This window comes from Pleurodeles waltl, chromosome 1_1, assembly GCF_031143425.1.
Source record: "Pleurodeles waltl isolate 20211129_DDA chromosome 1_1, aPleWal1.hap1.20221129, whole genome shotgun sequence".
Classification (NCBI taxonomy): domain Eukaryota; kingdom Metazoa; phylum Chordata; class Amphibia; order Caudata; family Salamandridae; genus Pleurodeles; species Pleurodeles waltl.
Genome location: NC_090436.1, coordinates 423,085,307 through 423,103,697, shown reverse-complemented (window position 1 = coordinate 423,103,697; position 18,391 = coordinate 423,085,307). Strand labels below are relative to the sequence as shown.

The 18,391-nt window shown below is 46.8% G+C and overlaps 1 protein-coding gene across 2 annotated transcripts in view; it reads right to left on the bottom strand.

Annotated features, from left to right (window-relative positions):
- Positions 1-18,391, bottom strand: part of ANKRA2 (ankyrin repeat family A member 2) — a 105,605-nt gene that overhangs the window by 16,884 nt on the left and 70,330 nt on the right. For both annotated transcript variants that reach the window (XM_069224014.1, XM_069224023.1), the window contains 3 exons: positions 10,355-10,480; positions 522-588; positions 349-429 (listed from right to left, as the gene is read on the bottom strand). In XM_069224014.1, coding sequence (XP_069080115.1) covers positions 349-429; positions 522-588; positions 10,355-10,480 — 274 coding nt within the window. The remainder of the gene's footprint in view (positions 1-348; positions 430-521; positions 589-10,354; positions 10,481-18,391) is intronic.

Here is an 18,391-nt window from a genome sequence, read left to right as displayed (position 1 = left end):
ACACGCAAATAACAGCAGCCTCAAACAACTATCATGATATAAAATAACACAATAACACTTTACTAAACATTACAGGTGAGTAGTGAGTGGATTGCTTGCAAACTTCTAGGCTGGACACACCTCAGGCCACATTCTGGTACATCATTTTCACCCACTGTACATCTTGAGAGACCAACCATATTCAAATCACTACCTTCGTCTTTCTCAAATTACATCAGATAAATGAACATTTATCTACTGAGCATATGACTGTGAGGTGAAACGATTTGGTGGCAAAATGAAAATTAGTATGGGTCTTAGTTAAAGAGCAATTTCCAGTTAGAAGAATACAAAAAAATAAAAACTCACCACTTCTGTGGCCAAGAGCTACAGCCAAATCCATGGAGTTGTATCCAGAATCTGTCTCAATGGTTGGATCAGCACCATTTTCTGAAAGATGGACAATCGATCACATTGTTTAATCAATAAGAGAACAGCCTTGAACATAATAGTTCCTAAATTAAATGCATGTTGCTCTTTACCTAAAAGTATTCGTACACACTTCACATGATTTCCATGAACAGCATATAGCAGAGGTGTCCCACCGTTCTGCAAAAATACCAAAAAAATGTTTTAAAGGTCTTCTAAGCAGATTAACACATCTAGAAAGGACAACTATAATATTATAAGGTATTAAAAAGTAATGTTTAGGTGCAGTACATTACATTGAAAAAAGGTTAATCAAAACACAAAGTGAAAGCTTGTTTACAGGGCCTACACATAATGAAATAACTAGGAAATGTTGAGGGAATAATAAAGGCAAATGTCGTTTTATTTGTCATATTAGAGATTTGTTGTCAATGTTTGTCTTTGCTTTACACATGTCACATTACCAGACATTCAAACAAATACAAGGCTACAGACTACCATTTACTGAAGAAGCCAATGATCCCCAAGCCAAATGTATGTTCATGCACTGGTTTCTGCATAGTTCAAACCTAGTTGGGGAGTAACGCAGCGCTTTACATTATGGAAACGTAAAATGATGAAAGATTGTTAAGTGGAGGTTTACAAATTTGAATTACACAATTACATTTCACATGCTTATGACTGCACTATGCAAATTGACACTATCTTAGGCACAGGAAGATTAGGATTTATGCCTAGAATCAAACCATTTTCAGTTGTGTCGAAGCTGGAATTAAAACTCAGGGCCCAAGACACCAAAGTGTACAGCTTAGCAACTCCAATCATAATAAGAGCCACCAACTTCAGAAAAGGGAAATAAAAAACACCACACAAATATGGGACATTGTACAATCCCCAAGCACTCCTGTGGAAATAGTTGTAGATTTCTGGCCCTCACCCAAAAAAGAAGCAGAGTAAATGTAATGTAATTTTGTGAATAAGAGGCTTTCTAACATTAAGAGTAAAATTCTAAAGATGCAGTTGACATGATAAATCTTAGTGTGGCACATGCTCATCCTACGAGGAAAGCGCTTCCATTAAAAAAATCTTCCTTAAGGTATTGCTGGTGAAGACGGTCGATAATTTCCAGCAAAGCTCACACTTAATCACTTAGTCACTGAACAAATTACCTACCTTTGGTAACGACTTGTTTGGTGGTAGAGACCATCTAAACGCAGACTCCTCACTTTGTGAATATCCACAGGTACCAGAGACGATCTGGAAACTTTCACAGCAATTTCCTCATGCATCAGTAGGTGGACTCGTGAGAGAAGATTTGCATGAATAGATTTTTTTTTTAATGAGGTGAGCTGTTTGATTTTAAATTCATTTGATTAGCAAATTGATAGGTATTTTGTGCACTTGTACTATCAGAAAATTAGCTGTAAACGATGGTGTCACAGGTCTTTGATACCTTGGAAGTCACATTTCTTTGTCACTTTCAAAATGCTCAGGAGATTTTATTTTCTGATAGAAACTTCTAACCACAGATTTGTCACCCGGTGAATTTCCCTAGGCACCGAACTGGACCAGGAAACTTTCCCACCAATTCCTTGGCACCTCCGTAGGTGGTGTCATGTAACTCCGCGCAGAGTCTATAATTCCCTGGATGTGACATAGGGGCCACTATATCTATACCACCCCAGTGTGCTGTCAGTTTCTCTCTAATCTGCGACTACGCAGACGGATGGGGAGCCATTTAACTGAGAATATTGCAGTTTGCAGACTTCCAGATTGGGATCTTATTAATAGAATGTGTGAATCCATTCCTCAGAATGGGGAGGAGGTTGGGTCAGTGAGGAAGATAAATAACTTGTTCTGATAGAGGCTTCTAACCGCAGATTACTCATTTCGTGAATAGACATCAAAGCAGTACATCTACACAGTGGTGGGTCTGTGGAGAGGCTCAGACCAGGAAATCCTGCAAGAAAGATCAGGCAAACGGTCTGTCCCGACAGACCTAGAGATCCAGGCAGTAGTGCTTCGTGAATGTGTGGAGAGACGCCCATGTAGCAGCCTGGCAAATGTCCATGACTGGTACACCGCATGTCTATATAGTGGTAGATACCTTTGCTATGGTGAAAGGAGTGCACAGGGCTTCTGGGGACAGCTTTTTGCCCAGCCCATAGCAGATCTTCATGTATAGCACAACCCATCGGAAGATGGTTCTCTTTTATACCACTTTGCCTTTCTCAGCTTCAGAGAAACAGACAAAGAATTTGTAATCGTGTTGGTAATCTCTAGTATAATCAACATAGAAGATGAGGTCCCTCCTAAGGCCGAGACGATTGAGCTTCTCTTCCTCTTTGGAGGGATGAGGTGGTGCACAGAAAGTCGAATTATGGATTGCTCTGTGTGGAAGGTCAAGGCTACCTTGGGCAGAAATGCCGAATTGTCTGAGAAAAAAAAAAGATGTGAATGGTGGTACCACAGACAATGCCTACAGTACACTCACTTTCCTGGGCTGATGTTATGGCGATGATGAATATTGTCTTGATGGTTAGTAGGTGAAGATGACAACTGCTAGGTAAGCGAGTACCAAATTAAGGTTCCACTGCCGCATCACAAACAGTGTGGGCAGGAACATGTGGATCAGCCCCTTCAAAAAACCCATCACAACAGGTGAATTGAAGAAGGATGGCTGGTCAGGTAAACGTAAGAAGGCTAACTGCAAAAGGTAAACTTCAACCATTGCCAATCCAATGCCTTGCTGGGCTAAGAACAAACAAAGCAGGAGAACATCCAATACCTGTGCAGTCGGCTGACTGGATGTCTTGGGAGGAACATAAAACAACAAACTTCTCCTAGCGTCCTGCATAAACAGTTTTAGTAGATGGATGCCTATCTGCTAGGATAACACCGATCACTTCGGTGGGAAGACAGAAAGCTACAAACTGTTGCTGTTCATTCTCCAAGCATGGAGGTGCAGGTCATGAAGACTCTGGTGTTAAATTTGACCCTTTTGCTGCGACCGGAGAGTCCTCTCGAAGGAGCAGCCATATTGGAGGACGGCACTTACTCCTGGCAAGACGTTCCAGGTACTACACTGACCTCACCCAGTCCGGAGCCACTATGATAAATTTGCCTGGTACATCTTGATCTTTTTCAGCACCCTGGGCAGGAGAGGAGGGCAGAAATGTGTACAGGAGTCCTGAACACCCATGCTGGCAGAAGGTGTCTACAAGGGATGACTGCCTTGGGAACTCCAAAGTTCAAACATTTTGACACTGCCTATTCTCTGTGGTGGCAAACGGATCGAGCAAGGTACCCTGTGTCATCGCTGAGTGTAGCTGTCATTCATGATTCACTAGGCAACGACAGCTGAGTTTGTTCACCCTAGTGTTTCAACATCTTTCCAGGTGCTGGGCAATCAGGGAGATGAGCTGTAGTTCCTCCACTGCCTGAGGTGCACTGCCTCATGGCACAGGGCCCACGACCCCATGCTGCCTTGCTGCAGATGGTCATGTTGTACAGGACAATGTGCACCCATTCCCCTTTGATGATGGGGAGGAATGCCATTCATGCCAAGCTCATCGCTTTCGAATCAGGCAAATTGATGTGGAGGCGAGCCTCTGTTGGAAACCAGAGTCCTCTGATCTATTTCTCTACCAGATGACCTTCCCACTCCAGCATCCATCACAACAATCAGCTCTGGGTGGGGTAGGGAGAGCAGGCTGCAGCTGTTCCAATTGCGTTTGAGCAACCACCACTGCAGTTGTTTCGCATTCTTGTTTGACACCTCAGTAAAATCTGACAAGTTGCCGTGGTGCTGACCCCACTGAGACTTCGGATCGCACTGCAGAGTCTGTATGTGCCACCTAACATGGTTCAGAAGCAGGATGCAGGAGGCCAAGATGTCTCAAAACCCCTCTTTCTGAGATCTGAGTCAAGAAGTAAAACATTGGTATCACTGGCTGCATGTCCTGGACTCCTTGAGAAAGAGTAGGCAAGGCTTAGAAAAGCACCATGTTCAGGATAGCTCGAATGAGGGAAGCCTTCATTCAAACTTAATTCGTACTCCGCTAACGCTCTTTCTGGTGGACATTCTAGCTACAGATTCCTCACTTGTGAATATTCCCTGAGGTGTCAGACTAGATCCAGAACTCAAAAGCAGTACTCTTGTACACTGGTAGGTGGTGTTGTGTGGTTCTGCATCAATGTGGTTTCGCTCTAGAAGTGATGAGATGGGACACACATATCCTTCACCTAGGTATGCGGATACGAGTTGCTTTTGAAGACTAGTCTGTGCTCTCAGATGCAGAGCCCATCAGCAAATTGGGTCCACCAATGTGGAGATCTCGCGTTTGGGACCTGTTTAGATGGAAAGGAGTCCATTTACAGAATGGGGAGGTGGGAGGTCGGTGAGGAATCTCTAGTTAGATAAAGCATCCACCAGAAAGAGTATTAACAAAGGAAAGTAATTTTTTCTTCTGATGGATACTCCTAACCACAGATTCCTCACCTTGTGAAGAGAAACCAAGGGCCATATCTACTGTGGTGGTGGGTCTGTAGAATGGCTCAAACCAAGAAGGCCTGCAGGACTGAACAGCATAATGCCTATCTCTATGGACCAGACTGTCAAGGAAGTAGTGCTTTGTGAATGTGTGTACAGATGCCCATGGAAGCAGCCAGACATATATTTAGGACACATACCTTGATAACCAATGCAGTATTAGCAGCCTTAGCTCGAGTGGAATAAGCCTGTAACCCTTTGGAGCAGGGGGAGAGGGGAGCTGCGTCTTTGCTAAAGTGTAGAAGATCTGAATGCAGAGAAGCATCAATCCGAAGATAGTTCTTTTCTGCACTGTCTTGCATTCCTTTGCCTCACAAAAACCCACAAAGAGAGGACTGTCCACTCAGTGGTCCCTGGCATGATCAATAAAAAAACGGAGGGCTCTCTTGACATCCAAGTGATGCAGTTTCTGCTCCTGTTGAGGGGTGACACAGGGCAAAGAACACAGTAAGAGTGCTAGCCTGTTGCACACGAAAAGGTGCTACTACTTTAGGTAGAAACGCCACTTGTGTCCTTAAAATCAGTTTGTCTTGAAAAAATTAGGTGTAAGGTGGGTGGACAAGATTGCTTCAGCTCACATGCAGAGCTGATGCTACAGAAATTAAAAAGACAGTTTTCAATGTTAACAGTTGCAGTAGCAACTGTGTATTGGCTCATAAAGGGTGCATATATGGAAGGTAAGGACCAGATTTAAGTCCTATTTTGGCATTATTGTTGGCATAGCCTAAATCAGAATCAAAGGGCAAATGTAATCCATGAGCTCTGCCGTGAGGTAAATGTACATGCCAGAGTCAGAAGGGTTGCCTACTGGATGCACTCCGGTGGCATCAGAACGCAGCCTCTGCAGAGACAAGACCAGCTTGCACTCAGAAACAACTATGAATGGTGAATCCTCCTCCAGTGTCAACTGCAACCGAAATGGCCAAGGAATGTTGTGAGAAACAAAATCTGCACCAAGGATGGTTTGAGAGGCACAGAAGGTGCCAAGGGCAAACTCTCCATCAGATTCCCAAATGGAGGTCTTGGCTGTTCCTTGGTATAGGAAGCTGGCTCTGTATATACTATATCAAAATGAGATATAGTGTGTACAGAGTCCAGGGGTTCCCCAAGAGGCTTGACAGAGGCAATACTAGATAATACTAATGCTCTATTTGTGGTAGTGCGGTCGAGCAGTTAGGCTTATCAGAGGGTAGTGTTAAGCATTTGTTGTACACACACAAGCAATAAGTGAAAACACACACTCAATGACAACTCCAGACCAATACGTTTTTATATAGAAAAATATACTTTTGTTAACGTATTTCTAGAACCACAAGATTCGTTTAGCAGGTAAGTACATTAGAAGAAGTGTACTTTGCACAGTAATACTTAGAACTTTGAATGGAATCAACAATGTACACAGTTTTCTTTAAAATGGCAAAAAGCTATTTTAAAAGTGGACAATGCAATTGTCAACATTTCCTGGGGGAGGTAAGTAAAGTACAGTTTTTGAGGTAAGTAACAAACTTTTGGGTTCCATCTCTGGGGCATAGGTAGCTCACCATTGGGGGTTCAAGATAACCCCAAACACCCAGCACCAGCAACACAGGGCCAGTTAGATGCAGAGGTCAAACAGGAGCCAAAACAACGTGGAACTCTATGGAGACAGGGGGTACTCTGGTTCCAGTCTGCTTTTAGGTAAGTACCCGCGTCATCAGAGGGCAGACCGGGGGGGGGGGGGGAGGGGGGGAATTGGGGGGGTATAAAGGAGTACTGGAGGGGCCCCACACCATCGGCAGCACGGGGCAGCCGGGTGCAGTGTGCAAACAGGGCGGCGGGCTTCAATAGAACTTAGGCACCTCAGGCAGGGCACAGGGGGCCTCTCGGGCAAGCCACCCACTGGGCAAGGGTGAGGGCAGACTGATGGTCATTGCTGCACCGGTGGTCGGTTTCTCTCGGGCTTGGGGGCTGCGGTGCAGTGCTTCTCCAGGCGACTGATAAGGGCAGTCGTAGGCGGGGGGTCCTCGGGATTCCCTCTGCAGGTGTCATCATGGGGGTGTAGAGAGGTCAGACCAGGGTGGACACGTCGTCGGAATCACCTGGGGATCCTTCCAGGCTAGTTGGTTTCCCTGGACACGGGCCAGGAGCATCTGGTGCAGAGTAGTTAGACTGACGCTTCTAAAGTGAGGTGAGAGTCCCTTTAAAGATGGTTTCTTTGTCTTCTTTTTGGACAGGTCCGCTGTCCACTGGAGTTTCAGGCATCTCTACTGGCTGGAGTGCCCTGGGGCATTCTAAAACCAGGCTTGAGCCTTTGAGGCTCACTGCCAGGTGTTACAGTTCCTGCAGGGGGAGGTGTGAAGCACCTCCACCCAGGACAGGCTTTGTTTCTGACCACAGAGTGCACAAAGGCACTCACCCCATGTGGTCAGAAACTCGTCTGGAAGTGGCAGGCTGGCACAGACCGGTCAGCCTTACACTAGCAGTTGTGCTAACATACAGGGGGGCATCTCTAAGATGCCCTCTGTGTGCATTTTTGAATAAATCCCACACTGGCATCAGTGTGGGTTTATTGTGCTGAGAAGTTTGATACCAAACTTCCCAGTATTCAGTGTAGCCATTATGATGCTGTGGAGTTCGTAATGACAGACTCCCAGACCATATACTCAGTATGGCTACCCTGCACTTACAATGTCTAAAAACTGACTTATACACTGTAGGGGACTAGTGCTCATGTAGCTATGCCCTCACCTTTAGTATAGTGCAACCTGCCTTAGGGCTGTAAGGCCTGCTAGTGGGGTGACTTACCTATGCCACAGGCAGTGGGGCTGTGACCATGGCACTCTGAGGGGAGTGCCATGTCGACTTTGTCTTTTCCCCCACAAGTACACACAAGCAGTGTGCATGTACTGAGTGAGGGGTCCCTGAGGGTGGCATAATATATGCTGAAGCCCTTAGGGACCTTCCCTGGCCACAGGGCCCTTGGTACCAGAGGTACCTTTTACAAGGGACTTAACTGTGTGCCAGGGTGTGCCAATTGTGGAAACAAAGGTACAGTTTTAAGGAAAGAACACTGGTGCTGGGGCCTGATTAGCAGGGTCCCAGCACACTTCCAATCAGACCAGGCATCAACACTAGTCAAAAAGTGGGGGGTGACCATGCCAACAGTGGCATTTTCGTACACTTGGGGTTCTAGGCTCACCTAAGGGAACTAAATATGTGCAGAATGGCCTCCTTAAAGGCTTCAATCTCCTCCAGTGTTGCTGACTGACCCAGAAATTCAGGTTGTCTACGGAGCAGATTTGGAATCTGCTCTTCAGGAGTTTGAGAGCGAGTGGCACCTTGATGCCCTTGCGCCATGTCTGGATTTTATCGTGATGGAGTGCTGGGAAATGTCCGATTCCCGCTTGCGCTTTTTTGGGTTTCACCTGCGCAGCACTTATGCTGTGCTTGCAAAATCTCTTGTAATAATAATTTTTCAAAAATCTTAAAAGGAGATTACAGTCTGACCATTACCTACCATTGGTGGGCTTCACGGTCACTATCATTTTCTTGCTTCTCACTGGTCAGCAGCATCAGGGTCATGTCATCAGGTTTCACTTACCCTTTCCTTGGCTGTTACCTGGAGCGTGGACCAAGTACAGTTTCTGGCTGGCAGTGTCCTTTCACTAGCTGCATGCTTCTCAAGATACTTTTATTTAAAAGATACGTTCTAGCACTCCATAAGAGTGCAGGTGTTTTCGGACAGCCTCCCCTCCTCCCTCCCATTCCTTTGGCATAGTTACTTGTTTATTTACGTTCTAGCTTTAATCAACCGCATCCTCCTCCCACCCTCCGTTGTTTCACCCACCCAGTTTCAGTCGTATAAATGCCCTCTTTACAAAAGGATGTGCAGACTCTGTGTCAAGTGCAGAAAGTATGCATTTATGAACCTATGGAGCATGAAATGAGGTAATATCGTAGCACTCTGTGAAGGTGGACTGATGAAGCGAGAACACCAGCAGCCAGCGCCCCTCACATCCATGCCCTTGGCCCATCCATTGTGCCGCGCCAATGGTCTCCCTGATAATTCATTATGTCAACGCGCAGATGAGAACAGAACAGAAATTAACAGCTCCTGAACCGGATTACACATGATCAACGCCGCAATCGACTGTGACTCTTTCTGGCAGAGCACTTTGCTGGAGCCAAGCTAAAGCTTAAAACACAGGTATAACCATGCATTAAAATGAGCTCAGGGAATTGTGTGTGAGCCACGGGCCTCTTGGCTTTCTCAGCTGGTGTGGATGGAAGATCAGGATGAAAATTAGCATTTATGGAGTGGACGAGGATCCCACTGTGTTCACCTACTGGTTGTTGATTGACTGTCTGAATAATTATTTTCACCAACAGAAAAAAAAAAACATGACTATCCACACCCTCCATTCACTCCAATTTACCTGCATTCTAGGTGTCACCTGCAGACAGCCATGTTGCACAACAGCTCAACTGCTCTGCAGTATGTAAAAAAAACACTGACAAGTCAAGAGAATTTATATAGGCGAAACCTATTGACTTGCCAATGCTCGTCTTTGACTTGCCCACATACTCCAGCTACAACAAAGATTTGCTGCAGGTACGACTTCAGAAGCGGGAATGGGACCTTCTTCTCCACTTCGATCAGTTGCAGCAAAGTCTTTCAATCTTTGCTGATGCAGAGTTTCACTTTGTGGTCCTGTATGGCCTTCAAATTCATCTGGACGCAGTTGTTGCAGGCCCTGGAGTTGTGTTTCAACCCCAGGCACCACACGCATACATCATGGGGGTCTATCATGCACACACATTTGTTTGAGAAAGTCAGTGCATGGTTTAAACCCAGTTGTTTTTGGAAGTGACCCAATTTCCTTGCACACTGGTAAAAGGAAACAAAATTGTGAAAAAGTTCTTAAATACACAAGGAATAAAGCCCCAGATTTCGGACCCAAGGCACGGAAACATTGAAACAGGTCAGCGTGTGAGTGGCGCTTAAATGCAGTCCCACTCCTCACGTCCAAAGTGGAACAATGTTGGTACAGAGCTTCACTATGCCACCTACTGGTGTGCTGGAGTATAGATTTTGAGTTTCCAGATCTAGTTTGACACCTGGAGGGGATATTAACAATATGAGGAATCTGCAGTTATAAGTACCCATCAGAAAGTTGGTACTTTAATAATCTCCTAGCAGACTTCACTTCAGCAGGACCAATTGGCTCCAATGGTAAATCTTGGCATTCAACATACAAAAGACAGCAAGTAGAATCATATGAATATGTGGAAAGGAACCTAAATGGTGCTGCTTGGCTCTGTATTTTTAAGACCCTGTGAAAAAAAGAATGCACAAGTAAAAGCCTGTTTTAACTATTCAAAGAGTCCTCCCATTCATGTTTAAAGTAGACTTACCCAATCGTATTCATTTACATCAACTCCACAATCAATCAGCATTTTGACAATATCAGTGTATCCTTTACTACAAGCTAATGACAGTGCACTCTCTCTTCCTTTCCCAAGAATGTGTGGATCTGCACCCTATTGGAAAAAAAAGTTGTATGTTTTAATTGAAGATCATCTTAAAATTCTTACATTTAGACAGTAACACATGAACACACCTATGGACGGACCCTTAATATGTATTTATTAAGGTTGTGCAAGTAAGACTATCCTTCATACAGGAAGTTCTGGAACTCCTGGTAAGCCTGCAATAACTTGCTACTTTGTTATTCTTCTTCCTTCTTTCCATAACATTTCCCCTTAGACTTATTTGTGACTAAAAGGAAATCCAGTGCTAAATAGTTTAAACTACGGATTAAACAGTTCAAACATAACATAATGCAGAAAAATAACAAAAAACTGGGATTAGAGCTATGACAGGAATATGCATCCGTAGCATATTCTAGCATCAAGTTAATCTTTAATGTTTTCAAGACCACAAGCTGCCAACCAAAGGTAAATCGACATTTATCTGCACACAATGACCTACGTAAGCAGGTACCTCACTACTTGCAAGCCACAGATTTACAAAGGTTCCAGATGGTAATTTCTTCAATTAGGGCCTCTCTTGCCATATAAAAGATGATCAATGTCTCTTACTCTACACAGTACATTTTGTGTGGTTCTCAGGACAACATTCAGTAAAAATAAGGTAATCCTTGCACACTAGCAAGTAAACAAAAACATCACATATTTATAGGTTTTTTAATGGCCTAGTGTTTAACATTTATGCCAACTGGGTAACAGAGAAGAGGTTCCTGGGAACCCATGAGTTCATTTTACTAAACATTTTATAACTATATTAAATTTAACTATGTCATTTAATGATGTATGAAGAAAGCAAACAGATATTCCTGTCAAGCACAGGGCTTCCTAATTTAGGGATACACGAACCAGAGTATTAAGTATTTGGGCAAATACTGAATTTTAACAGAAGCAAAATAATGAGCATTTCTGAACTAACATATTTATCTATTGTCAATCTGCAATTGTATAGTCTACAATTTGCTATAGGAAGAGGAAGTACTGCAGAGAAAATTAAAAATGCATGGCGTTAAGAAAGAGATCGTGGCATAACAAGTCCCTGGGAAATACACACTAATTTTAACACTACTTCTGATACATTTGAATAAATGTCAGAGGAGTCAATGCTACGTATGAATGACTACAAGTAAGATACAAATACAGGTTGTAGAACAGAAGAGTAAGATTAGATGTTCCACATGAACTACAAAATTTCCGACATAGATTAAATAAGAAAATGAGTTACTTACCTGTAACTTTAGTTCTCCAGAATTGGAATTTTTCATAGATTCACATGCTTGAATCATTCCCAGTCATCAAAATAGGAGCCCCCGGTATATTTAACCACGTAGTATTAACATAGGTTTAAACCTAAAGACCCTAAGGCCTCTCAGTTTAACACTCTATCAGAGTCATTTTAAGAAAAAGGACCACATTTCAGGGTCCACCAATCAGACGACACCACCCTTTAGAACCTTCTTGAGAGAAGCTCCAGCACCTCAGATTTTCAAAGCACAAGTGAGTATAAGATGTAAAAAGAGAAAAGAGAGGTGAAGGTGAGCTTCTCCGGGAATGCCTGGACCCTCAGCCGGCCACACACACAACGCCATCTTCTCCAAAAGCAGCCACATCATCTTCACCCACACCACCGAACTCCACTGGACCGACCACCGCTGTGCCCATTTCTCCTTCCAGAAACCCACCGTCCACCACCAACAGCATCAGACCCCTCACCGCAAGTGGAACAAGATCTCCAAGGACCAACTGATCTCCACCCTCGACCACGCCCCTCCACCCTACACCAGCGACCCCAACACCGCCGCTCTCAACCTCAAGCAATGGCTCGATGACTGCTCCAACACCCTCACTCCACTCAGAAAAACCGCCAACACCCACACCAGCAACAAAGCTCCCTGGTTCACCGCAGTCCTTCAAGCCTCCAAGAAGGAATGCCGGAAAGCCAAGAAGATCTGGTGCCAAGAGCAAACAGAAAGCAACCACGCCACCCTCAAATCAGCCATACGCAAACATCACCAGCTCATCCGGACCATCAAAAAGAGCTTTCTACAAAGGATGAATTGACAACAACGCACACAACAGCAAGGAGCTCTTCAACATCATCAAGGAACTCACCAACCCCAAATCCTGCTCTGCCGACCCCCCTCACTCGCAAGACCTCTGCGACTCCCTCGCCACCTTTTTTCACCGCAAGATCACAGACATCCATGAACGCTTCACAACGCCGCTTCCCACCACCACCACTGCCAACGCCGACCCCAACACACCCATCCGCACCAACACCCTGAATGCTTGGACTCACACCAACGACAAAAAAACGACCAAGACCATGAGCACCATCCACTCGGGATCACCCGCCGACCCCTGCCCTCACCACGTCTTCAATAAAGCCAGCCAAATCACCCCTCCCCCATCTCCGGACCATCATCAACAGCTCCTTCGAAACCGCCATTTTCCCGGAGAGCTGGAAACACGCCAAAGTCAACACCCTGCTCAAAAAGCCCAAAGCCGACCCCGAAGACCTCAAAAACTACCGGCCCATCTCCCTACTCCCCTTCCCTGCAAAGGTCATCGAGAAAATAGTCAACAGCCAGCTATCTCGCTTCCTGGAGAACAACAACTACTTGACATCTCCCAGTCTGGCTTCCGCAAGAAGCGCAGCACCGAGACCGGCCTTATCGCTGCCACCGACAACATCAGGAGCAGGCTCGACAAAGGTGAAACTGTTGCCATCATCCTCCTTGACCTTTCCGCAGCCTTCGATACTGTCTGTCACCACACACATCGCAGACGCCTCCACTACGCTGGAATCCGCCACAACCTCCACACTGGACTCCATGCCATCGCCAACTGGATGGAGGAAGGCTGCCTCAAACTGAACTCGGAGAAAACCGAGATCATCATCTTTGGTTCCAACAAAGCAGCATGGGAGGACTCCTGGTGGCCTGCCACGTTGGGAACCGCTCCAACGCCCACCACCTACGCACGCAACCTCGGCTTCATACTGGACTCATCGCTCACTATGACCCAGCAAGTCAACGCCATCTCTTCCTCATGCTTCGCAAGACCTTCAGATGGATTCCCATTGAAACCAGATGAACAGTCACCCACACCCTTGTCAGCAGCAGACTGGACTACAGTAACGCACTCTACGCGGGAAGAACTACCAAGCTCCAGAGAAAACTTCAGCGTATCCAGAACACCTCAGCACGGGTCATCCTCAACCTCTCTCGCCACAAACACATCTCAGCCCCCCTCAGAGACCTCCACTGGCTCCCCGTCAACAAAAGGATCACCTTCAAACTCCTGATCGATGCCCATAAGGATCTCCACGATGCCAGACCTGCCTACCTCAACGAGCGCCTCAACTTCTACACCCGCCATGCCAGTTCCGCTACGCCAACCTCGCCCTCGCCACCGTTCCACGCGTCCAATGCACCACAGTCGGCGGCAGATCCTTCTCCCACCTTGCTGCCAAAACCTGGAACTCCCTCCCAGTCAACCTACATCTGACCCAGGACCTCCTGACCTTCAAGAAGCACCTCAAGACCTGGCTCTTCGAGCAGTAGCAACCTTGAGACCCTACCGGGTAAGTAGCGCGCTTAACAAATTACTGATTAATTGATTGGGTCACATGTGAATCTATGAAAGATTCCAATACTGGAGAACTAAAGTTACAGGTAAGTAACTAATTTTCTTTCTCCAGTATTGGAACTTTCATAGATTCACATGCTTGAATCAGAGTAGTAAGCAGTATTGATGCACATTTGTAGGAAGTTGGCTCTGTATGTGCTATTTCAAAGTAAGGAATAGCATGCACAGAGTCCAAGGGTTCCCCTTAGAGGTAAAATAGTGGTAAAAATAGATAATACTAATGCTCTATTTTGTGGTAGAGTGGTCGAGCAGTAGGCTTATCCAAGGAGTAGTGTTAAGCATTTGTTGTACATACACATAGACAATAAATGAGGTACACACACTCAGAGACAAATCCAGCCAATAGGTTTTGTTATAGAAAAATATCTTTTCTTAGTTTATTTTAAGAACCACAGGTTCAAATTTAACATGTAATATCTTGTTGGAAAGGTATTGCAGGTAAGTACATTAGGAACTTTGAATCATTTCAATTGCATGTATACTTTTCAAGTTATTCACAAATAGCTATTTCAAAAGTGGACACTTAGTGCAATTTTCACAGTTCCTGGGGGAGGTAAGTTTTTGTTAGTTTTACCAGGTAAGTAAGACACTTACAGGGTTCAGTTCTTGGTCCAAGGTAGCCCACCGTTGGGGGTTCAGAGCAACCCCAAAGTCACCACACCAGCAGCTCAGGGCCGGTCAGGTGCAGAGTTCAAAGTGGTGCCCAAAACGCATAGGCTAGAATGGAGAGAAGGGGGGTGCCCCGGTTCCGGTCTGCTTGCAGGTAAGTACCCGCGTCTTCGGAGGGCAGACCAGGGGGGTTTTGTAGGGCACCGGGGGGGACACAAGCCCACACAGAAATTTCACCCTCAGCAGCGCGGGGGCGGCCGGGTGCAGTGTAGAAACAAGCGTCGGGTTTGCAATGTTAGTTTATGAGAGATCAACGGATCTCTTCAGCGCTGTAGGCAGGCAAGGGGGGGCTTCCTCGGGGAAACCTCCACTTGGGCAAGGGAGAGGGACTCCTGGGGGTCACTTCTCCAGTGAAAGTCCGGTCCTTCAGGTCCTGGGGGCTGCGGGTGCAGGGTCTTTTCCAGGCGTCGGGACTTAGGTTTCAGAGAGTCGCGGTCAGGGGAAGCCTCGGGATTCCCTCTGCAGGCGGCGCTGTGGGGGCTCAGGGGGGACAGGTTTTGGTACTCACAGTCGTAGAGTAGTCCGGGGGTCCTCCCTGAGGTGTTGGTTCTCCACCAGCCGAGTCGGGGTCGCCGGGTGCAGTGTTGCAAGTCTCACGCTTCTTGCGGGGAGTTGCAGGGTTCTTTAAAGCTGCTTCTTGAAACAAAGTTGCAGTCTTTTTGGAGCAGGTCCGCTGTCCTCTGGAGTTTCTTGTCTTTTTCGAAGCAGGGCAGTCCTCAGAGGATTCAGAGGTCGCTGGTCCCTTGGAAGGCGTCGCTGGAGCAGAGTTCTTTGGAAGGCAGGAGACAGGCCGGTGAGTTTCTGGAGCCAAGACAGTTGTCGTCTTCTGGTCTTCCTCTGCAGGGGTTTTCAGCTAGGCAGTCCTTCTTCTTGTAGTTTGCAGGAATCTAATTTTCTAGGGTTCAGGGTAGCCCTTAAATACTAAATTTAAGGGCGTGTTTAGGTCTGGGGGTTAGTAGCCAATGGCTACTAGCCCTGAGGGTGGGTACACCCTCTTTGTGCCTCCTCCCAAGGGGAGGGGGTCACAATCCTAACCCTATTGGGGGAATCCTCCATCTGCAAGATGGAGGATTTCTAAAAGTTAGAGTCACCTCAGCTCAGGACACCTTAGGGGCTGTCCTGACTGGCCAGTGACTCCTCCTTGTTGCTTTCTTTGTTCCCTCCAGCCTTGCCGCCAAAAGTGGGGGCCGTGGCCGGAGGGGGCGGGCAACTCCACTAAGCTGGAGTGCCCTGCTGGGCTGTGACAAAGGGGTGAGCCTTTGAGGCTCACCGCCAGGTGTCACAGCTCCTGCCTGGGGGAGGTGTTAGCATCTCCACCCAGTGCAGGCTTTGTTACTGGCCTCAGAGTGACAAAGGCACTCTCCCCATGGGGCCAGCAACATGTCTCTAGTGTGGCAGGCTGCTGGAACTAGTCAGCCTACACAGATAGTCGGTTAAGTTTCAGGGGGCACCTCTAAGGTGCCCTCTGGGGTGTATTTTGCAATAAAATGTACACTGGCATCAGTGTGCATTTATTGTGCTGAGAAGTTTGATACCAAACTTCCCAGTTTTCAGTGTAGCCATTATGGTGCTGTGGAGTTCGTGTTTGACAGACTCCCAGACCATATACTCTTATGGCTACCCTGCACTTACAATGTCTAAGGTTTTGTTTAGACACTGTAGGGGTACCATGCTCATGCACTGGTACCCTCACCTATGGTATAGTGCACCCTGCCTTAGGGCTGTAAGGCCTGCTAGAGGGGTGTCTTACCTATACTGCATAGGCAGTGAGAGGCTGGCATGGCACCCTGAGGGGAGTGCCATGTCGACTTACTCATTTTGTTCTCACTAGCACACACAGGCTTGTAAGCAGTGTGTCTGTGCTGAGTGAGGGGTCTCTAGGGTGGCATAATACATGCTGCAGCCCTTAGAGACCTTCCCTGGCATCAGGGCCCTTGGTACCAGAGGTACCAGTTACAAGGGACTTATCTGGATGCCAGGGTGTGCCAATTGTGGAAACAATGGTACATTTTAGGTGAAAGAACACTGGTGCTGGGGCCTGGTTAGCAGGGTCCCAGCACACTTCTCAGTCAAGTCAGCATCAGTATCAGGCAAAAAGTGGGGGGTAACTGCAACAGGGAGCCATTTCTTTACACAAGCCCCCCCCAGCCCACAGGCCAGGAGACTCAGCCAAAGCTGGGAGAGTCTTCCTAGTCTGTCAGGCGAGGAAGAGTAGAGGAAATAGGCTGGTTTGTTGCAGGGCCTACTCTGCCTTACATCCTCCTGTTCAGGTCATTCCCTCTGGGGAACTGACCCACATCCACAGTGATAGGACCTAGTCTGAACTGCCTCTTGTCTGTGCTTTTTATGTCTTCACCCATTCTCTCTATTTTGGGGTTAGAGGTATCCACCTCTGCTAATCTTATCTTAGCCAGGGTCACCCCTAGCTTACCCAAAGAGGTTACCCAGAGCTGGAGTAACCCCACCATGACCAACAGGGTCAGGGGGCCTAACTTGCTATTTGGCATGGGGTCTGACCACCATGCCAAGGATAGTGCAGCCATAAAGGCTAACACCCAGCAGAGGCCACTGACAGCTGTCAGTGCCCAGAACCACACCTTTAGCTCTTCACCTACAAGGGAAGGGGCTAAGTTACAGGCTTCTTTGGGTTCAGGGTGCCTGTCTGCTGTATTAGAGTGGGGGGTTACCACATCTTGTAGTAAACACCCTTCTTCCACTCTTTCTTCTGTTAGCTGAGGAGCCACCCACTCAGGCTTAACAGTTGCCTGACTAGCCAGGACTTCTTGTGGGTCAGGTTGGACTTTATCAGAGCCATTTTTGGAGTTCTCCCCTACTGGAGCAGAATCTCCTTGGCTTGCTGGAACCTTGGCTAAAGGTTGTCCACCTTTCCTACTCTGTTTCTTTTTCTTCTGGGGCCTACTTGCATTTACTGCAGAGGCAGGCACTCCAGAATCCTTGGGAGAGGACTGGCCCTGGACCAGTTCTTCTCTTAGGCTCTGACTAACCTCTGGGTAGTCATTTCCAAGGAGACAATCAAGGGGGAGGTCTGTACTGACTACCACCCTTCTCCAGCTAAAAGTTCCACCCACTTCTATGGGCACAAAAGCCACAGGCCTATTGGTGACCCTGTCTGGGCTAACTCTTACTCTGGCCATCTCACCTGGGATGTACTGGTTTGAGAGCACCAGCCTGTCATGCACAATAGTGTGACTGGCACAAGTGTCTCTCAGGGCAGTGGCTGGGATTCCATTCACCTGTAGGTGGTGGAAGTGTCTACTTCCCTCTGGAATCTCCAACTCACCTGTTGGGCCCGTTTTCCAGTTGAAGGCTATGAAGACCTCCTCATCTGAGGAGTCATCTCCAATGGCTACACTGGTTACCCCTGGGATTTTGCTAGGGGGTTTGTTTTTGGGACAAGAAGTGTCCTTGGTGTGGTGCCCTGTCTGTTTACAGTTATGGCACCATGCCTTAGTGGCATCCCAGCTCTTACCCTGGTACCCACCTTTGTTTTGGGTTGTGTCTCTGGGCCCACCCACCTGGTCTGGTTTTTGGGGGCCTACAGGGGACTCTTTTTCTTTGTTTCTA